Source organism: Orycteropus afer, unplaced genomic scaffold (genome assembly GCF_000298275.1).
Source record: "Orycteropus afer afer isolate SDZICR_OR568_19922 unplaced genomic scaffold, OryAfe1.0 scaffold00027, whole genome shotgun sequence".
Lineage (NCBI taxonomy): Eukaryota > Metazoa > Chordata > Mammalia > Tubulidentata > Orycteropodidae > Orycteropus > Orycteropus afer.
This window is the reverse complement of record NW_006921614.1, coordinates 2,584,532-2,606,315: the sequence shown is the minus strand read 5'-3', so window position 1 is coordinate 2,606,315 and position 21,784 is coordinate 2,584,532. Positions and strand designations below refer to the sequence as shown.

Below are 21,784 nucleotides of genomic sequence, written 5' to 3'. Positions count from 1 at the left end.
AAGCCCAAGGCTGAGGGGCTTTCACCCAGCCCCTAGAGCCTGGCACTTTGAACTTGGACTTAAAGCCTCCAAATTGTAAGAATAAACTCCCGTTTGTTAAGACCATCCCATTTGTGGTATATTTTTTTGTCAGAGCAGCACTAGGTAACCAGAACAATATTTAAATACAACAAATGTTGATTTTAAAAAAGGGAGATTTGACACACACAGAAGAGAAGGTAATGTGAAGACACAGTAGAAAAAATTAACTGGGAAGAGAAACACTAAAGGAACAAGAAAAGCGATATATATTAGCACGTATTTTATCCTGTGAAACAAAATAAATAAATAAGTTTAATCTGATTTTAGGAGCCCTAGTGGCACAGTGGTTAAAGCACTGAGGTGCTAACAAAAAGGTAGCCAGTTTGAATCTACCAGCTGCTCTGTGGGAGAAAGATGAGGCAGTCTGCATCCGTGAAGACTTACAGCTTTAGAAACCCTATGGGGCAGTTGTACTCCATCCTGTTGTTGTTGTTGTTGTTGTTGTTGTGTGCCGTCGAGTCGGCCCCGACTCATAACAACCTCTCCTTGGGTTTCCGAGGCAGTATCACTACGGAAGTAGATTGCCCAACCTTCCTTCCGAGAAGTGGCTGGTGGGTTTGAACTGCCAGACTTCTGGTTAGCAGTCAAGTGCCTTAAGCACTATGCTACCAGAGCTCCTGTACTCCGTCCTATAGGGTCACAATTAGTCAAAATCAACTCGATGGCAGTGGGTTTGGTTTTGGTGGTAATTTGATTTTGAATTTTCCTTAGATATTCTTACCATCATGTCACTTCTATTATTATGTTCCATATTTTTTATCTGACTCAATTTTTCTTGAGATAAAAATAAGTGATAAAAAATATGCTGACACTTCCCCATGTAGAAAAAAGTTAAGATAGCAGGCCTGAAGCCATTCTCCTTAAAAAGGCCTGTTTGCAAGGTTAGCCCTTAGCCTGAGTCTGACCAGTAAACAGTTCCTTACACTGATATAAAACGTTCCCTAAATGATAAGAGTGTCTCCCTGTGCCTAAACTGCTTGTAGAAACAATGTGGTTAATGCTGAACACCCGCTTTCCATCTAAGAGTCTAGAATTTTAGTACATGCTTGGCAGAAGATGCCTACATGGCCAGTAGTCCCCAATAAAAACCCTAGACTCTAGGCTCAGGCAAGCTTCCATGTTAGACAATGTTTCACCCGTGTTGTCACAGCTCACTGTTGGAGGATTTAAGCTCATCCTGTATGACTCCACCGGGAGAGGACTGTTGGAAGCTTGCGTCTGGTTTCCTTTGGACTTCTTCCCATGCACCTTTTAAACCTTTGCTGAAATATATCTTAGTCATGAGTATGACTAAGTCCTGTAGTCCTTTTAGTAAATCACAGAACTTGGGGGTAGTCCTGGTGGTTTCCCCTCCAAAAAGTAGAAATTAATCCCCCTCCAACCAAATGAAGGGTGGGCTAGACTCAGTGACTCATTTTCAAAGAAGTAGGGGAAGTGCAAAAATATTAACCTTAGAGTAGAGAAGCTTAGCAAAACAACTTCAACCAAGCAATGACATGACTGGGGAGAAGGTACTTCACCTCTATGGTATTCTTCCCCAAAACTCATAACCCCAGTCTAATCAAGAGAGAACGGAGGACATTCTACCAGACACCTGACCAGTACCCAATACAGTCAAGATCATGAAAAACAAGGAAAGACTGAAAATTGGTTACAGACCAAAGAAGACTAGGGAGACATGACAATTAAATGCAATGTGGTACCCTGGATTAGATCCTGGAACAGAAAGAAGACAGTAATGGAAAAACTGGTGAAATAAAAATAAAGTCTGGAGTTTCATGAACAGTGATGTACCAATGTCTGTTTTTTTAGTTTTTGTAAATGTGGCATGGTAATGTTAGTAATGGGAGAAACTGGGTGAGGGGTATACAGGAACTCTCTGTTCTTTCTTTGGAACTACACTGTAAATCTAAAATTATTTCAAGAAAAAAATGTGTATTAAAAAAAAGGAAGGTAAAGTTGATGGTAAGAAAATAAGTTAGTTATGTTACTGGGGTTTTTGTTTTGTTTCGAGTCATCTTTATGGAGCAATTGTGGCCAGTTTTTTTTCACTTTTTCTAATTTTTCTATAATGAAAAAATTAAAAACTTACATAGTTAGATCTTCATGTACCCATCATTATGTTTCAACAATTTTGAACTTGTGACTGATTTTTCTTTCCTTTGTAAGCACTTCATACACTTCCAAAATTTATATATCTTTAAAAACAAAGATTCCTCAAATATATATGTGTGTGTGTGTGTTTATGTACATATATATACACATACAAATCAGTAGCAATTCTTGAATAGCTGAAATATCAAATTAGTGTTCACATTCTACCAATGTCCTATAAATGTTCTTTTTTATCCTTCTGTTTGTTTGAATCAAAATCTAAATAAGATTCATACACTGGAATCAATGCATAAGTTAAAGTCTTTTTTAATCTACAGATTTCCCCTCCACAACTTTTTTCTCTTGCAATTTGTTTAACCAAAAAAAAAGTGAGTCATTTGTTCTGTCCAGTTTCCCACAATGTGTTTTTTTTTTTGTTGTTGAATAAATCCCTGAGGTATCATTTAATATATTCCTTTGTCTCCTCTCTTTCCTGTAAATCAGTACTTAGAACTAGAGGCTTTATCAGACTCAGGGTTCTGTTTTGTTTTGGACTTTTTTGCAAGAACATTTCAGAGGTAGGTTGTACACTTCCAACAGGATGCTGGAAACATTCTTTATTAGCAGTAGTACTTCTATAAAAGAAATCTCCCCTACCTACCTTTTGGTTCTTTACTCTGAGGACAGTTCTCATATGGAAAGGCAGAATAAAATGTTAGATTCTTTCCCTTTATTTACCAGTTTTAAAAATAATAAGTTGGTCTTCAGTATTCACTAAAGGTGATCAATAATTTGTTTTTACACCTCTCAATGATTCATAGATTTAAACATAGTTGAGGTATTTCAATTCTTTATTTATTTGTCCTGATCGATGCTCAAATTGTTCTATCTTGTCTAGTGGGAGCTTATTCAAATTGGTTCTGGCATGCTTTTGACAAATCTCTATCTAGTATTCCTTAGTAGCTCTTTTGTTTTCTGATTTGCCCTGATGTTCCTGACTCATCTTAAAAACTCTAGAGTTGGAGTCAGCAGGGCTCTAAATACTATTCATATTTAGAAATATAATTTACAGACTGAGCACCGAGGGTGTACTTTGCTACTGGGTTGGTCATTGTTACTAGGCATTTCAGTGGGCAAAGCTAAGAAATAATTTTTTAAAAAGAAAACCACATCTTGAGCTCATACTGACTGTCGAATTTAAATTCAGGGCTACAGAAGTTTTATTTATCCTCCCGTCTCATCTGCTTCTCTCCAGGTCTCGGAACACCAGCATAGTAAACAAAATGCAATCCCTGGCTCACATTTTCTTTCCTTAAGCCTCTTATATGTATTACTTCATTGTCTTCTGGCATAAGACAGATAAATCTGTTAACAATGTTATTTTCTTCACCTCAAAAGCAACTTAGCCATTTTGTCTGTATGCCTAAAAGAGTATTTTTTCAATAAAGTCCAATAGATTTATTAGAAAATGTCTTATTGCTGGCTGTTCCAGGCTAATTTCCCCTGACATACAGTATGTTCTTCCAATACATAATTTCAATACTTTTTCTATTTAAGGCAAGTTTCTTGAATTCTAGTTTTTATGTGTTCTGCTAAATTGCTTTGATTTTATTATCCAGGTGCTCATATCACACATAATTGGATATTTATTATCTATCATCAGTAATTATTACTTTCTCTTGAATCCTTTACATCTCTTTAGCCATGTCTCTTCCTTAAACCACTGAATGAATGAAGTCAGCTAAAAGCTAAGTAAGAAACTGTACACATTATATATCTTATAAATATTTTATTATTACTCACTGATACACATGAGTATCTCCTCTGTGCCACATGAGAAAGGCCATGACATCTCCTCCATGGCTAGAAAGACAATGCCTTTATCCACTGATACTATTACACTAATAGGAGGACCCAACTGAAAAGAGATAGTTCTGAATCTCTGTTCATGATTTTCCTTGGAATCAAAGGAATAAAAAAATGTTTAAAAAGCCAAAAGAAAGATAGTCAATTATTCTTAAATACCAATGAACACAGAGACTTTAAAATGTTATAGCAGTACTTCAATAATTTAAGTAATGCTGCCACCATGTGGTACCTTTCACTTCTTTTAGAAATAAAATTTTATAAAGAAAAAGATAATTATGCTGCCATCATGCACGTTTCTTTAAAATACATAAACCATGAAGAACTTTAGCTTTAAATGCAACCCAGTTTTTCTTAAACTGAACTACACTTAAGTGGTATATATAAGATGAAAATTCTAGGAAGCACTGGTATTTACATGTTACCACTCTTCCCTGTCCAACTATACAACTCTGAGCAAAGGACCCTATTATTAAATATAAATTCACTGCCATCTAGTCAATTCAGACTCATAGCGATCCCCTTTGGGTTTCTGAGGTGGTAAATCTTTACAGAAGTAGATTACCCAGTCTTCTTTCTGCAGAGTGGCTAGTGGGTCTGAACTGCCAACCTTCTGGTTAGCAGTCAAATGCCTTAGGCACTACGATATAGGAAATTGTTATTTGGGCCAAGAGAGGAAAGAACTGTAAATAATGCCTTTTGTTGTTGTTGTTATTTGCCCTCGAGTCGGACCCGAATCCTAGAGACCCCTCCTTGGGTTTCCGAGGCGGCATCACTACGGAAGTAGATTGCCCAACCTTCCTTCCGAGGAGTGGCTGGTGGGTTTCAACCACCGGCCTTCTGGTTAGCAGTCAAGTGCTTTAGGCACTAAGCTACCAGAGCTCCTAAAATAATGCCTAGATATATTCAAATCTAAATATATTTTAAATCTAAAATACATTCAGCTTTTTCCTCCTAATTTGAGGTAAAAGACCAGGGTATAATAGGCAGAAAAGGTAACTGAGCCTGACATGCAGGATAGTTTCTATACCACACTAAACCCTCAATAAAATCAACTTGGTGGAACCCTGATGGCACAGTGGTTAAATGTTTGGCTGCTAACCAAAAGGTCAGTGGTTCAAAGCCACCAACCACTCTGCAGGAGAAAAATGTGACAGTCTGCTCCATTAAGATTATAGCCTTGGAAACTCTATAGGGTAGTTCTACTCTGTTAAGGAGCTCTGGTGGCACAGTGGTTAAAAGCTATTGGCTACTAACCCAAAGGCTGGCAGTTCAAACCCACCGGCCGTTCCACAGGAGAAAGATGAGGCAGTCTGCTTCTGTAAAGATTTACAGCCTTGGAAATGCTATGCAGCAGTTTACTCTGACCTATAAGGTCACTGTGAGTTAGAATCAACTCAGTGGCAGTGGGTTTGGCTTTCTGGGTTTAAGACCAACTGGAGAGGTCACTGTGTGAAAAGACTGAATCAAAGGCTTTTCAAGAAAAGGAGTTACATTACACTAAATTGAAGGTAAAAGCTCAAACTTAGCTGTTGCTGTTGTTGTTGTTTATGCTGTTGAGTCAGCCCCGACTTATAGCGACCCCTCCTTGGGTTTCCAAGGTGGTATCACTACGGAAGTAGGATTGCCCAACCTTCCTTCTGAGGAGTGGCAAGTGGGTTTGAACCACCAGCCTTCTGGTTAGCAGTCAAGTGCCTTAGGCACTATGCTACCAGAGCTCCTAGCACAATATTTTTGAGACCTTGGGATGGAATTCTTCCAATGACAACGTAAGAATGCCTTATTTCGTAATGGGTGGATCTGTGTTTGTCTTATTTCTTATTAACTGATACAGATTTAGTTCCTAACATTAAACCTCACACAAAATAAGTGTTCAAGACATTTTGTTCAACTTAATTAATATAGGCTTGCATCTCTTACTAGTGTGAACATTTTATTCTTTAATAAACATTAACTTGGCGAACTTGTGTGATAACTAGGAGAAACAAAAAATACCTTAACATTACATTTTGAACATTTTCCTGAAGTAATGTTTCTGCCATTTGCTTAGCAAATCTCTATTCTTCCTAAAGATACTATAAAATAAAATTATTCAATTCAAATTTCTGCAAGTTTCTGAATTAATACATTCGTATTTGCTTGTACTTGCTACCCTTTCTCTTAATAATTACCAACACTGTTTAACACCTGTATGCTAAGGATTTCATTTAATCCTCACAAAAACTCCTCAGTATATGTTGTTATTCCCATTTTAAAGAAGGAGAAACTGAGCCTTAGTAAATAAAGTTATCAGCGCTAATAAGAGAGATGCCAGAATTTGAAACCAGGTACATCAGGCTCTAAGGCCCATGTTTGTTCTACCCACCAACACAGTATCCTCTCCAAAAAGATGCTGGATGGCTTAACAGTGCTGAATACAAACAATTCCTCTCCTCTCTGACACATGCTTATCTTTGCTTGGTAACTATCTTCTATTCCAGCTAAAAGAAGTATCTGCTTTTAAAAAAAATAAAGGGATCTTGAATGAAACATATTCAAAAGCATAAAAGTAACACTTCTTTCATCTTTAAGACTCAGTTTCACAGAAACCATCTACATTATTTTAAAACACTAATATGTGACACTTGGATTCCAGGAATAATTCTGCCACTAATTAGCTACATGACTCTTCACACACTGCATTCCATTTCAATGGTTCTATTTCAACCAAGTGAGAGGCTTGGATTAAAAACTCTCTCTTAATTCCAAAATGCTATGCTTTTTAAATATAATGTAGATTTTTAGATACTTATAAAAACTATCTAGTATTTCAAATTAACCTAAACCAAAACCCATACCCACTGACAAGTCGATTCTAACTCATAGTGATCCTAGAGGACAGAGCTGAACTGTCCCATAGGGTTTCCAAGCCTGTAAATCTTTACAGAAGCAGACTGCCTCATTTCTCCCACAGGGCAGATGGTGGCTTTGAACCACTGACCTTTTGGTTTAGCAGCATGTGTCTTAACCACTACACCACCAAAGCTCCTTTCAAATTAACCTAGCTGGCAAAAAAAAAAAAAAAAAAGACTTACACAAAAGGGTGGTAGATGGAAGAAAATCCAAGCTTTAGTTCAAGCTCTACTGCCTGTTTTTTTTTTTTAATTTTAGGAACCAACATGTACCAGACATTGTTTTAGGCACTAACAGAATGGGAAAGGTAAGTCTCTACTCTCAGGGTGCCTAAGCTCTTATGAAGACAAATAATAAATAAGTAAACAAGAAAAATATAAGAAGTTATAAATACTAAGATGGTTCTCAAGGTCCTCTGCCCTCTTATGCATACACAACTTCTCCCAATCAATCATTAATCTAGGTGGTGCTATGCAGTAGTTCTGTGAATATAATTTTAAGAAAGGGAAATTATCCTCAGTGGGCCTAACTTGGTCAAAACCAAAACCAAACCCACTACCATCAATGTCTTCTTTGGTGATTCCAACTCATAGTGACCTTATAGGGTAGAGTAGAACCATAAGGTTTCTTCCATGGCTATAAATCTTTACAGAAGCAGACTATCTCATCTTTCTTCTGCAGAGTGGCTGGTGGGTTCAAACCACTGACCTTTCAGTTAGCAGCCAAACACTTTAACCATTATGCCATGAGAGCTCCCCTGACCTAGTCAGGTAAGTTCTTGAAAGGGACTGGGTTTTTCCCAGCAAGAGATTTGAAACATGAAAGGGATTCAACGTGAGGGAGATTCTCCATTACTGGTTCTGAAGATTGAAGGGGCCATATGGTAAAGAAAGTGGGTAGCCTCTAAGAACTGAGAATGGCCTCTGGTTGACAGTCAGCAAGAAAAACGAAAACTTTAGTCCTACAACTGCAAGGAATTGAATCCTGACACAACCCATTGGTTTGTGGAAGGACCCCCCAAGCTACATCAGAACAGAGCCTAAACAACATTTTGGTTTTAGCCATTTAAAGCAGGGGACCCAGCCATACCATGCCCAGACTTCTGACCTACAGAATGATAAATGGGTATTTTTTAAGCTGCTACATATGTGATAATTTGTTATGGATTATTATTAGGTAACAAATATAGTACTATCTAATTACCTTGACAATCAATGTGTGTAGGCAGTGTGCTAGATGCTTTATGTACATTAATTAACAATATTAACAAATTTCATTGAGACAAATTTCATTGAGATATCAAAATTACAGGTAGATATGAGAAAAAAGTGAGGGTAAGAAAGGCTAATTAACCTATCAAAGTCACACAGCTAAAAAGCATAAGAGTCAAAATTTAAAATCCATTCAAGAGCCATCATTTCAAAAACATTTATTAAGTAACTATTACGGGCTACATACTCTGCTCAGTGCTAGGAATACAAAGATGATTAATACATAATACCTACTTTCAAAATGCTCATAAGAGGAGAGTTATGTAAACAATTTTCAAAATAATATGATAGGTACTGTAATAAAGATACACAGGTAGAATAAAAAGGAAAAGTAGAAAAGTAAAAATGGCAAGGGAAGCCAGGATGGTAGTTGCAGGAAATCTTCAGAAAGCCAGATCTTAAAGGGTAGATATGCATTTGCCAGGCATAACAAAGGGGAAAAGGCATCACAGAATAATATACAGTATACACAGAAAGATACAAAATATGAGCTCAAATGTAAAATGAATCTCTCTCTCTCTCCCACCCCCAGCCAAAAAGAAAATTCCTCAGCAAAGCATTAGTTGCTTAATATCAAAGTAGCTCTTATTCACATAAACTATTTTATTTTGAGCAACAAAAGACCATGTAGGACAGACATATTAGCCTGAAACAATTTAACAAAGGCTTAGACTCTTACAGAGGTCATCCAAGGTCCCTAGGTGGCACAAATGGTTTGTACTCAACTGCTAACCTAAAAGTCGGTGGTTCAAACCTAAATTACAGCCAAAAAAAAAACTTTATGGAGCAGTTCTATTCTGTAACACATGGGATTGCTGTTAAGTTGGAACTGACTCAACAGTATCTAATAATAATAAGAGGTTATCCAATGGAACATATTAAAAATTAAAAAAAATCTAAGAGTCATGGAAAAATCACACTGATTAAAGGTAGGGCTGCACAGTCTATTTATCATAATTGCTGTCAATAAGTTGTACATAGGCCGCATAGGTACAACCAAATACCTCATGGGATTTGGTTCTTTGGTTGGGAGCTTTAGGATCATGGCTTCACGAGACATCTCAGTTAACTGGCCTACTAACGTATTTAGTGTTTTTGTACTACCTCCTAGTTTGCTGCATAGTGCCTGGGGTCTTAAAAGCTTGCACACAACCATGCAAGGCACAACAACTGGTCTCTATTCACTTGGAACAACAGAGGAAGGAGAATTAGGAATAGCAGGAAGATATGGAATGTGCACCTAACTGCCTCGTGAACAACTGCCTCCTTTGCCATAAGAAAAGAACTGGACAGTGCCCAGCTACCATCACTGAACATTTTTTCTTCCTTTTTTTTTTTTGGTAACTCTGCAAAAGGCAGTGTTCCCAAGTTAATATGTGCACTCTCTATATAGTGGTTTACCACCATCCCCCTTCCCATCCACCACTGTTGTTGTTAGGTGCTGTTGTTTCTGACTGCAGTGTAGTAAATTACTTAGTGTGGCTTTTCTACCCATAAGTCTTTGTAAACTCCAAGGTGGGATTTTCTATGAGCAACTGAGGAGCTATCCACCTGGGTTATTTCTGTTGGGTGTGGCACAATACAATGTTCTGGGAGGTTCCCACTCTCTCTCTCACGTGCTTAGAGTTCTGATGCTGTGATTGGCTAGTTTGACCACCCTTCTGGGCTCAAAAGGCGGCCTCCTGGAGGCAGAACTCTCTCTGACTACTGGTGGAGGAAGACGTGCTGCCGAAAGAGACACGCGCCCCTGAAAGAGACACGTGCTGCTGGGAAAGAGATGCAAGAGACACACATTGCTGAGTGAGACACCGAGGGACCAGCACTGCTGGGAAAGAGACTGTGAGAGACTGTTGGCTGAGGGACGGTGGGCTGGGAGAGAGACTGAGCGTTCTTCCTGAACTTGAGTTGTAGCCTGGTGCCTCCCTAATAAACCCCATAATCCGTAAGTTCTGTGTGGCCACTGCAGCGAATTATCGAACCCAGGAGAGAGGTGGTGGGTGCTTTGGGAGGAATGGCTGGTGAAAGGGCTGGAGGGAGGCAGCATGTCTGGCCTTGCAGTAATAGGCCTTGGGTTACTGCTGGTAATCCTGTCTTCCTGTTGTAGGATTAGAGGAGGTCAGAACATGTGGCCTTCTTGCCCTTTTTGCACTGACTCATAGCGACCCCGTGTACAGCAGAACGAAAACACCGCCCGATCCCACGCCAGCTCCATGATCACTGCTATACTTGAGCCCATCATTGCAGCCACCATGTCAATCCATCTTGTTGAAGGCTTCCCCTCTTTCATCGACACTCCACCTTACCAAGCATGACATATTTCTCCAGGGAATGGTCCCTTCTCACAACATGACCAAAGTAGGTGAGACAAAGTCTGGCTATTCTCGCTTCCAAAGAGCATTTCAGGTGCACTTCCTCCAGGACAGATCTGTTAGTTCTTTTAGCAGTCCATGGTACTTTCAGCATTCTTCGCCAGCACCACAACTCAAAAGCATCAACTCGTCTTCGGTCTTCCTTATTCATTGTCCAGCTCTCACATGCATATGAGGCAACTGGAAATATCATGGCTTGTGTCAGGCACACTTTAGTCCTCAAGGACACATCCTTGCTCCTCAGCACTTGAACCAGTTCCTTCGTGGTTGACTTTCCCAGTGCTACACGTCGTCTAATGTCCTGACTGCTGCTTCCGTTGGTGTCGATTGTGGAACCAAGCAACGTGAATTCTTTGACAACCTCAATCTTCTCTCCATTGATTGTGATGCTGCTCATTTGTCCAGTTGTGAGGATTTTTGTTTTCTTTATATTGAGATGTAATCCCACCACTGGTAACCATCAAAAAATATTTTTTGTGTTTATGAAATCCTTTTTTTGACTTTCTACAACAGTGATCTCATATAATATTTGTCCGTCATGGACTAATTTCACTCAGCATAAAGCCCACTAAGTTCATCCATGTTATGTCTCACAGATTCATCACTGTTCTTTATTGTTGCATAGTATTCCACTGTGTGCATGTACCACAGTTGTTTGATCCATTCCTCCATCGATGGGCATTTAAGTTGTTTCCACCTTTTTGTTATTGTGAATAGTGTTGTAATGAACATGGGTATTCATATATCTGTTCATGTCTGGTTCTTATTTCTCTAGGATGCATACCTAGCAGTGGGATTGCTGGATCATATGGTATTTCTATTTCCAGCTTTTTAAGGAAGCATCACACCATTTTCCACAGTGGTTGTACCTTTTTTGTAGTCCCAATAGCAGTGTACAAGGGTTCCAGTGTCTCCAAACTCTTACAAGCATTTGTTGGGTTTTTTTTTTTTTTCCCCAAACTTTGCTAGTGATACAGCCTCAGAAACCCAAGGAAGGGTCGCTGTGAGTTGGACCTGACTCAACAGCAGTGAGTTAGTTAGTTATTAGTGCTAGGGTGAGATGATATCTCATTGTTCGATCTGCATCTCTCTTATGGTTAATGATCATAAGCTTTTCTTCATGTTAGCTGCCTCAATGTCTTCTTTGGTGAAGTGTCTGATTATGTACTCTGCTCATTTTTTAATTGTACTATATGTCTTTTTGTTAAGTTGTTGACATTTTCTATACATTTTAGAGATCAGCCCTTTGCCCAATATGTCACTGCCAAATTTTTTTTCCCAGTCTGCAAGTTCTTTTCACTCTTTTGTTGAAATCTTTTGATGGACACAAGTGTCTAGTTTTTAGGAGGTCTCAGTCATATATTTTGTCTTCTGGTGCCTGTACATCTCTAGTTATGTTCAATAGTGTATTTAAGTCCTGAATTAGGGCCCCTAATTTTGTCCCTATTTTTTCTTTAATGGTCTTTATGATTTTGTTTTTTATCCAATTTGAGTTTGTTTTATACATGATGTGAGATACGGATCCTGTTTCATTTATCTGCAAATGGATATTCAGTTTTGCCAGCATCGTTTATTAGACTATCTCTTCCCCAGATGATGAAGTCCTAGAAAAAAAAGAAAAGAGACTATCTCTACCTCATTTAATGAGTTTTGGATCCTTGTTAAAGATCAACTATCCACGGGTAAATGAATTTACTTCTGGGTTCTCAATTCTGTTCCACTGGTCTATGTGTCTGTTGTTGTACCACAGTACCAGGCTGTTTTAACTACTGTGGCTATGAAGCAGGATTTTAAGATCAAGGAGTTTAAGGCCTTCTGTTTTGTTCTTTAGTAGTGCTTTCTTGATCCAGGGTCTCTTTCCTTTCCATATCAAGTTAGTGATTAGTTTTTCCATTTCTTTAAAGAAAGATGATGGAATGTGCATCAGGTTTGTATTATATCTGTAGATTGTTTTGGGTAGTACTGACATTTTCCCTATGTTAAGTCTTCTTATCCATGAGCGTGGCATATTCTTCCATATATGTAGGTGTCTTTTGGCTTCTTGTCATAGTGTTTTGTAGTTTTCTTTTGTGTCTCCAGTTAGATTTATTCCTAAGAACTTCATCTTTTGGGTGGTTATTGCAAATAGTACTGCTTTCCTGATTTCCTTTTCAGAGTTTAGTGTAAAGGCATCCGGCTGATTTTTATAAGTTGATCATGTACCCTGCCACTCTGCTGAAACTTTCAATTCGTTCTAGTAATTTTCTTAGTGTTTGGGATTTTCTATGTATAAGACCATACCATCTGCAAATAGAGATAGTTTTACTTCTTTGCCAATTCCAGTGTCTTTTCTCTTTCTTGTCTTATTGCTCTAGCTAGGACTTCCAATACAATATTGAATAGGAGTGATGATACAGGGCATCCTTGTCTGGTACCTGTTCATAAGGGAATACTTACAGTCTCTCTCCGTTGAGAATAATGTTGGATTTTGTGTATATGCCCTTAATTATGTTGAGAGACTTCCCTCCTAGTCCTATTTTGTTCAGCATTTTTATCAGGAATGGGTATTGCATTTTGCCAAATGTTTTTTCTGTATCAATTAGTACAATCATGTGGTTCTCTTCTTTTATATTATTTATATGGTGAATTACACTGATTGTTTTTCTAATGTTGAAGTATCCTTGCATACCTGGTATGAATCCCTCTTCATCATGATATATTATTTTTCTAACATCTTGTTGAAATGTATTGGCTAGGATTTTGTTGAGAAATCATTAAACATTTTGATCAGAGTCCATAGAAGAATCCTGATCAAAAGGGAGAATATGCAGAACAGAATTTCAAATCCTCATGGTCTCCAGACTTTCTGGAGCCATGGAGGGTGGAAGAACCTCTGAAACTATTGCTCTGAGATAATCTTCAAACCTTAAACAAAAACATCCCTTGAAGTCATCTTAAAACAAAAGAATAGTTTAGTTTAACTAGTAAGAAAAGGTCTGCCTTGAGTATTATGATCTTTTAAGAACTACCTATATGGAATCAAAGTGACAAAAGCAACTTGACTAGATTAGGAGGCAATGAATTTATGTTAGTGAGGGAGGAACAAATCAGAAAGGAAGGTGAGAATGGTTGCACAATTTGAAAAAAATAATCAGTGTCACTAAACTGTACATGTAGAAACTGTTTAACTGGTGTATGTTTTGCTGTGTATATTCTCAGTAACAAAATAAATGAAATTTGGGGGGGAGGAATAGCTAAGAAATTGAATCGAGATTCAGGAACTATTTATAGAGGTATGACCTCTCAACTACATGGTTCAATGTTGTTGTACACATACCTTTTAAAGACTGCTTTCTCAAAAAAACATGTTATACTGTATAAATCACAAATAGACATGTTTAGGACATATGAAAAAAACTATCCCAGTGTTACACAAAAATATACTTTTGGCTTGAGAAAGTTTTCCAGGAATACAATTATACATAAATTCAAAAAGTGTCATACCTCACTAATCTAAGAGAATGTGGTCTGGAAAAGATCAGGTGATTCAAAAAGTTATTCTAGCAATAAAGATACTATCAAAGATATGTGAGTACAGTTTAAATAAAATGATCTTATGAAATGTAAAAAAAAAATAGTATTAGTTCTTACTTAACATATTACTTTAGATAGTGTGATAGGAACTATGTGACTCAAAAAATACATTTGATTTAAATTATGTGAGGATAAGTTGCATAATTAAAGTAAGCAATAAAATTTGAATCTTTTTATAGAGAAAATGGAGGAGTGACTGCTAATTAGCACAATAGCAAGTACCACTAAAGCCAAATTCTGAAAAAGTTGCTCTTTACATGGCTTTGCCTGCTCTGCACACCAGAATCTGGACTACAAAAATCAAGCACATTTTTCTCATTGCTGATATTTACCTAGGGGTCCTGGTGGCGTAGTGCCCAAGGCATCTGACTGCTAACCAGAAGGCTTGCAGTTCAAACCCAGCCACCAGCCACTCCTCAGAAGGAAGGTTGGGCAATCTACTCCCGTAGTGACACTGCCTCAGAAACCCAAGGAGGGGTTGCTGTGAGTTGGGTCCAACTCCACAGCACTGTGTTTGGGTTTTTCTTTATGAAGATGACCAAATGATTTGCTTGGGAATGACTAAACACATTCTTTATAGAATATTCCATGCAATTTTAAAAACATATTTATTCAACACGCTATAAAGAACTCATAGTAAGTTTATACATAAATTTCCAGTTTACTCTTACTTTTACTATATATAGCATAACAAGGGATAAGGATAATGAATAATTTTTTGTGTCCTCCACATTATTCTTATCTCAGAATAATAATGATGATGATGATACCCAAAAATCCACTGCCATCGAGTTGATTCCAACTCATAGTGACACTACAGGACAGAAAACTGCTTGGTAAGATTTCCAAGGCCATAAATCTTTATGAAAGCAGAATGACTCATCTTTCTTCTGCAACATCTGGTGGGTTTAAACCACCAGCCTTTTGGTTAGCAGCCAAATGCTTTAACCACTGTACCACCAGAACTCCTTCATTAATGATGATAGCTAAGCTATTCCTAGATACTAGACAATATCCTAAGAAACACACATACATACTTCTTAAATCTTTACAACAACCTGTGAGGTAAGTATTATGTGATTTTTGAGTAATGAAGTCTGTTAAGCCCAGAAATAGTTATCTAATGCTGCAGCTATGTCCCTCTAATTTGAATATCCTGCTGTATTTAAAAAAAAAAAGAAAAGAAAAAAAAAAAGAAAACAACCCCGTTGCCATTGAGCCAATTCTGACTTATGGTCATTAACTAAAAGTTTGGAGGTTCAAGTCCACCCACAGGCACATCAGAAGAAAGGTCTGGTGTTCTACTTTCAAGACATTAGGCATTGAAAACCCTACAGAGCACAGTTCTATTCTGACACACATGGGGTTGCCTGACTGTTTTGTAGCCATACCGGCTTTCTGTAATTTTAAAGAGTTTATTAAAAGCTCTTTTGGGCTGGTTTAGCTGTCCTGCTTGGTCAGAGTTTCATTTGAAATTAGAATCCCAATTTACACAGAATCATGAAGTTGTTTGTATGACACCTCTGGCCATCCATCCAACAGCAGTAGCTTGGTATGCTACTGTTTCATGTACAGTGAACAACAGTAATATGAAATAGAGTAGCATTTTGGTGAATCAGTATCACTGGAACATAGATGTAAGGTAGGGAAGGGTCAATGATAAAACTAGAAAGGTAGGAGCCAGGTTATAAGAGAATGCTTGGACTTTATTCTGTAGACCATAAATGGTATTAAAGGGTTATAAAAGGTGAAATGGTACATTAGAGCACTCTGGCAGCAGGGTGAAGACCGAATTTGACGAACTGATAATACAGGCATACCAATCAGAAGGCATGGAGATTTAGGAGGTGAAATCTAGAACTTCATCACTGAATTTAGAACCTAATGGGGAGGGAATGGCCAAGGATGCTCTCAAGTTTTAACCTGAGTGTTACAGTAGATGCTGATACCACAAAAAATGTATTAAAAATATCTCTTGTAAATTCAGACCTACCAGTCTTTAAAATCTTTTTTTTTTTCACTGTATGTACTTTTAGAGGAAAACACTGATCACTGCATACTCTATAGCAGGTACCCAAACCTGAACCCAAGCCTCTTGCTGCCTAGTGTTATAACTGACTCCATTAAAAGATAATGCCTTTTTGTAAGTTATACTTTATGTACTTCCATGAACTCAGGAATTGAAATTAGATTTCAAAATTCAGGAATTTCACTTCCATATACACTCTAACAATTAGGGCAAAATAGTTTTTACAAAATAAGTTTTAAATACTCACTTCAAATTCTTTCACAAAATAACGGGTTTCACCTTGAATAACTGGTCTGTGATCTAAAAGCCTTGAATGAATTTCTCCAAGATCTATAAAGACAAAATGAAATTCAGGGTTAATACATGCTAAATATCATAGTAACTAGTTTGTTTTACTCTTCTTTCTCCCTATGAATTTGTGAAGGTTAAAATCCAGTTTTAACTATGAATTAAGAGGGAATATCATCCACTGACAGTGGGTGTATAAATTGGTACAACTACTTATGAGAATAATTTGCAATATCTAATAAAGTTGAAGATTCGTATAACTAGTAATTCCATGACTTGGTGTTGACCCTACATAAACTCCGGTGCAAACGAATGAGACATATATAAATGTTTATTAAAGCATGGGTGATGGAGAATTTTGAAAGCAGCAAAAGAGAAACAAATTGTCACATACAAGAGATCCTCAATAAGATTGTCATTGTTAGGTGCCATCAAGTTGTTTCTGACTCATAGCTACCCCATGCACAGCAAAACAAAAACACCGCCCAATCCCGCGCCAGCTCCACAATTCTTGCTATACTTGAGCCCATTATCGCAGCCACCATGTCAATCCATCTCGTCGAAGGCCTCCCCCTCTTTTGTCAACCCTCCACCTTACCAAGCATGACATCCTTCTCCAGGGAATGGTCCCTTCTGACAACATGACCAAAGTAGGTGAGATGAAGTCTGGCCATTCTTCTTCCAAGAAGCATCTTGGCTGTACTTCCTCCGGGACAGATCTGTTAGTTATTTTGGCAGTCCATGGTACCTTCAGCATTCTTCACCAGTACCACAACTCAAAAGCATCAACTCGTCTTCGGTCTTCCTTATTCATTGTCCAGCTCTCACATGCATATGAGGCGATTGGAAATAACATGGCTTGTGTCAGGCGCACCTTAGTCCTCAAGGAGACGTCCTTGCTCCTCAGCACTTGAAAGAGTTCCTTCGCAGCTGACCTGCCCAGTGCTACACGTCATCTAATGTCCTGACTGCTGCTTCCATTGGCATCGATTGTAGAACCAAGCAATATGAATTCTCTGACAACCTCAATCTTTTCTCCATTTATCGTGATGTTGCTTATTGGTCCAGTTGTGAGGATTTTTGTCTTCTTTATATTGAGTTGTAATCCATACTGCAGACTGTGTTCCTCAATCTTCATCAGTAAGTGCCTCAAGTCATCCTTGCTTTCAGCAAGCAGAGTTGTATCATCAGCGTATCTCAGGTTGTTAATGATTCTTTCTCCAACCCTGATGCCATGTTTTTCTTCATATAGTCCAGCTTCTTGGATTATGTGCTCGCATTACAGATTGAATAAGTATGGGAAAAGGATACAACCCTGATGCACTCCCTTCCTGATTTTAAACCATGCAATGTCCCCTTGTTCCATTCGAATGACAGCCTCCTGGTCAAGGTACAGGTTCCTCATGAGTACAATCAAGTGTTCAGGAATTCCCATTCTTCTCAATGTTATCCACAATTTGTCATGATCCACACAATCAAATCCCTTTACATAGTCAATAAAGCACAAGTAAACATCTTTCTGGTATTCTTTGCCTTGTGCCAAGATCCATCTGACAGCAGCTATGATATCTCTTGTCACATACCCTTTTCTGAGTCCAGCTTGCACCTCTGGAAGTTCTCTGTCAATATCTACTGCAACCGTTTTTGAATTATCTTCAGTAAGATCTTACTTGCGTGCGATATTAATGATACTGTTCGATAATTTCCACATTCTGTAAGATTAAACGTTGATTTATCCTCAGAAACCATGGGGGCCAGAAAGCAGTGGGATGACATATTCAAAGTGCCCAAAGAAAGTAAATGTCAACCATCAAACTCAATCATTATAACATACTATACAAAAACATTGTTCTATATCTTACTTTGGTGAGTAGCGACTGGAGTTTTAAAGCTTGCAAGTGGCCATCTAGATGCAACAATGGGTCTCTCCTCATCCAGAGCAAACAGAATGAAGAAAACCAAAGACATATGGAAACAATTAGTCCAAGGGACTAATGGACTATGCAAACCTCAACCTATATGACCTTGAGACCAGAAGAACTAGATGGTGCCCTGCTACCACCATCAACCACTAGGAAAGGGATCAGTCCAGGAGACCAGGGATAGAGTGGGAGAACAATGTGGAACAAAACTCAAAATCATAAAAAAGACCATATTTACTGGTTTGATAGAGCCTAGTGAGACCTCTGAGACTATGACTCCTAGTTACTTCTGTGGCTTCCAGCCAAACAACAGACAGGCTTATAGGGTGAACATTTACATCACGTAGATCCACTCCTTAGAACAATCAATCATGGGAGAACAGAAGGCCAGTTTGCACAAGGAGATAGCACAGGGGGCAGGAATGCACAGGAAAGAAGAAAACAGAAGTAACGAAAGGGAGGAAGGGGGAAGAGAACTGTTACACTGTGGGGAAATCCAGTCAATGTCACGAAACAAAATGTATATGAACTGCTGTAAGGAAAATTATTTGCTCTATAAACTTTCATCCAAGTGACAATAAAAATATAAAAATATTTTATTATATTTATTTTAGGAGGTCTGGTGGCATAGTGCCTAAGGCATTTGACTGCTAACCAGAAGGCTGATGGTTCAAACCCACCAGCCACTCCTCGGAAGGCAGGCTGGGCAATCTACTTCTGTAGTGATACCACCTCGGAAACCCAAGGAGGGGTCGCTATGAGTCAGATCCGACTTGATGGCAGTGAGGTTTTTTTATATGTAATTTACCACAATAAAATATATGAAAAAAGAAACAGAGGAAGCAAAAAAAAAAAAAAAAAAAAAAGGACAGTAACTCTCAACCAAGAAGTCTATATCTCACTAACTAGACCTTCAAAAATGAGGGCAAAATTAAGACATTCCCAGATAAACAAAAGAAATAAAGGAATACTAGACAGTAACTCAAAGCCACAAAAAGATTCCCAGCAAATTAACTTCACAGGTAAATATAAAGCCAGTTTTACAGTATTTTTATTTGTGACTCCACTTCTTATGTCCTATGTGATTTAAAAGACACATGCATAACAATCAATTAGAAATGTATGTTATTAGGAACACAATGTATAAAGATGCAATTTGTGACAACACTTCAGGGGGTTGAGGAGAGCAGTATAGGAAGAGAGTTTTCGTATGTTATTGAAGTTAATATCAATTTAAACTAGGTTTTTATATACTTTAGATGTTAAATGTAATCCCCACAGTAACCACACTAAAATTTCTAAAATTATACATAAAAGGAAACAAGGGAATCAAAATGGTTTACTACAAAAAATCAACTAAAACAAAAGTTGACAGCATTAGAAGAAATGAGGGACAAAAAGATGTAAGGCACAAAACAAATAGCAAAATGACAGAAGTCACTTTAAAGGTAAAACTCTATAGGGGGAGCTCTGGTGGCATAGTGCCTAAGGCATCTGACCGCTAACCAGAAGGCTGGCGGTTCAAACCCACCAGGCACTCCTCGGAAGGAAGGTTGCACAGTCTACCTCCATAGTGATACTACCTTGGAAATCCAACAAGGGGTCGCTATGAATTGGATCCAACTCGACGGCAGTGACCTGACCTGACAACTCTATAATCAAAAGGCAGAGACTGGCAAAATGAATAGATAACATGACCCAATTATGTATTGTATATAAGGAGCTCTGGTAGCCTAATGCCTAAGGCACTTGACTGCTAACCAGAAGGCTGGCAGTTCAAACCCATCAGCCACTCCTCGGAAGGAAGATGGGGCAATCTACTTCCGTAGTGATACTGCCTCGGAAACCCAAGGAGGGGTCGCTATGAGTCAGGTCTGACTGGACCACACATAACAACAACAACAACATACAAGAGATCCACTTTAGGTCCAAAGGCACTTATACTGTAAAGGTAAAAGGATGGGAAAAAATATTCCAGGTAAACAACAGCTAAAAGGTAATGGGGTGACTACATTAATATGAGACAAAGTAGACTTTAAGTGAAAAATCTGCTAAACAGTTGAGCATTTACTCAAAAAGTTAAACACAGAATTATCATATGACCTAGCATTTCCACTTGATATGTATCTACTTCTTAAGGAGCTCTGATAGTGTAGAACCTAAAGTATTTCACTGCTAACCAAAAGGCTGGAGGTTCAAACTCACCAGCCACTCCATGGAAGGAAGACTGGGCAATCTACTTCCATAAAAATTTACCACCTCGGAAACCCAATGGGGGTTGCTATGAGTTGGAATTGACTCAATGGCAGTGAGTTTGGTCTTTGTGTTTTTTTGGTATATATCCAAAAGACTTGAAAGCAGAGACTCAAATATGTATTTATATGCCAATGTTTACGACAATGTTATTTACAACAGTCAAAAGGTTGAAGCACCCTATCTGTTCAACAGATAAATAAGTAAAAAAAATGTATTATATACATACAACAGAATATTATTCACCCATAGAGAAAAATGAAGTGCTATTATATGCTATGACATGCATGAACCTTATTGAGTGAAATAACTAAGTGAAATAATTCAGATAACAAAAGGCAAATATTATATCATCTTACTTATATGAAGTATCTAGAATAGAAAAACGCATAGAGCTAAGAGTTTTTTAGGGGTTACCAGGGGCTGTTATCATTTTCCTTCGATCAGTCAAGAAGTCAAACAATGTACTGGGTAGGACCAACCCACTGTAAAGGGACCTCTTTAAAGTGTTCAAAAGCAAAGATGTTACTTTGAAGACTAAGGTGTGCCTGACCCAGGCCATAGTATTTTCAATTGTGTCTCATTTCCATGCAAAATTGCATAATGAATAAAAAGACAAAAAAAATTGACATTGAATTATGGTGCTGGTGAAAAATACTGAATATACCATGGACTGTCAGAAGGAACAATTCTGCCTTGGAAGAAGTATAACCAGAATGTCCCATAGACAGGAGAAAGGTGAGACTTTGTCTCATGTACTTTGGACATGTTATTAGGAAGGATCTCCCTGGAGGATATGATACTTGGTAAAGCAGAGGGTCAGCGAAAAAGAGGAAGACCCTCAACAATATGGACTGACACAGTGGCTACAGCAATAAGCTCAAACATAGCAATGAAATATGAGGATTGTGCAGGGCCTGGCAATGTTTCATTCTGTTATACATATGGTTGCTGTTAGAACCAACTCAATGGCACCTAACAACAACAACCAGGGGCTGGGGAGAGGGGAATGGTTACAGAGTTGTGTTTGGGGTGATAAAAAACTTTTGAAAATAGACAATGGTAATGGTTGTATACTATTGTTGTTGTTGTTATTTGCCGTCGAGTCGGCCCCGACTCATAGCGACCCCTCCTTGGGTTTCCGAG

At 38.1% G+C, this 21,784-nt stretch overlaps 1 protein-coding gene across 1 annotated transcript in view; it reads right to left on the bottom strand.

Annotated features, from left to right (window-relative positions):
• Positions 1 to 21,784, bottom strand: part of BLOC1S5 (biogenesis of lysosomal organelles complex 1 subunit 5) — a 49,318-nt gene that overhangs the window by 25,389 nt on the left and 2,145 nt on the right. The window contains exon 2 of the mRNA XM_007935333.1: positions 16,423 to 16,505. Coding sequence (XP_007933524.1) covers positions 16,423 to 16,505 — 83 coding nt within the window. The remainder of the gene's footprint in view (positions 1 to 16,422; positions 16,506 to 21,784) is intronic.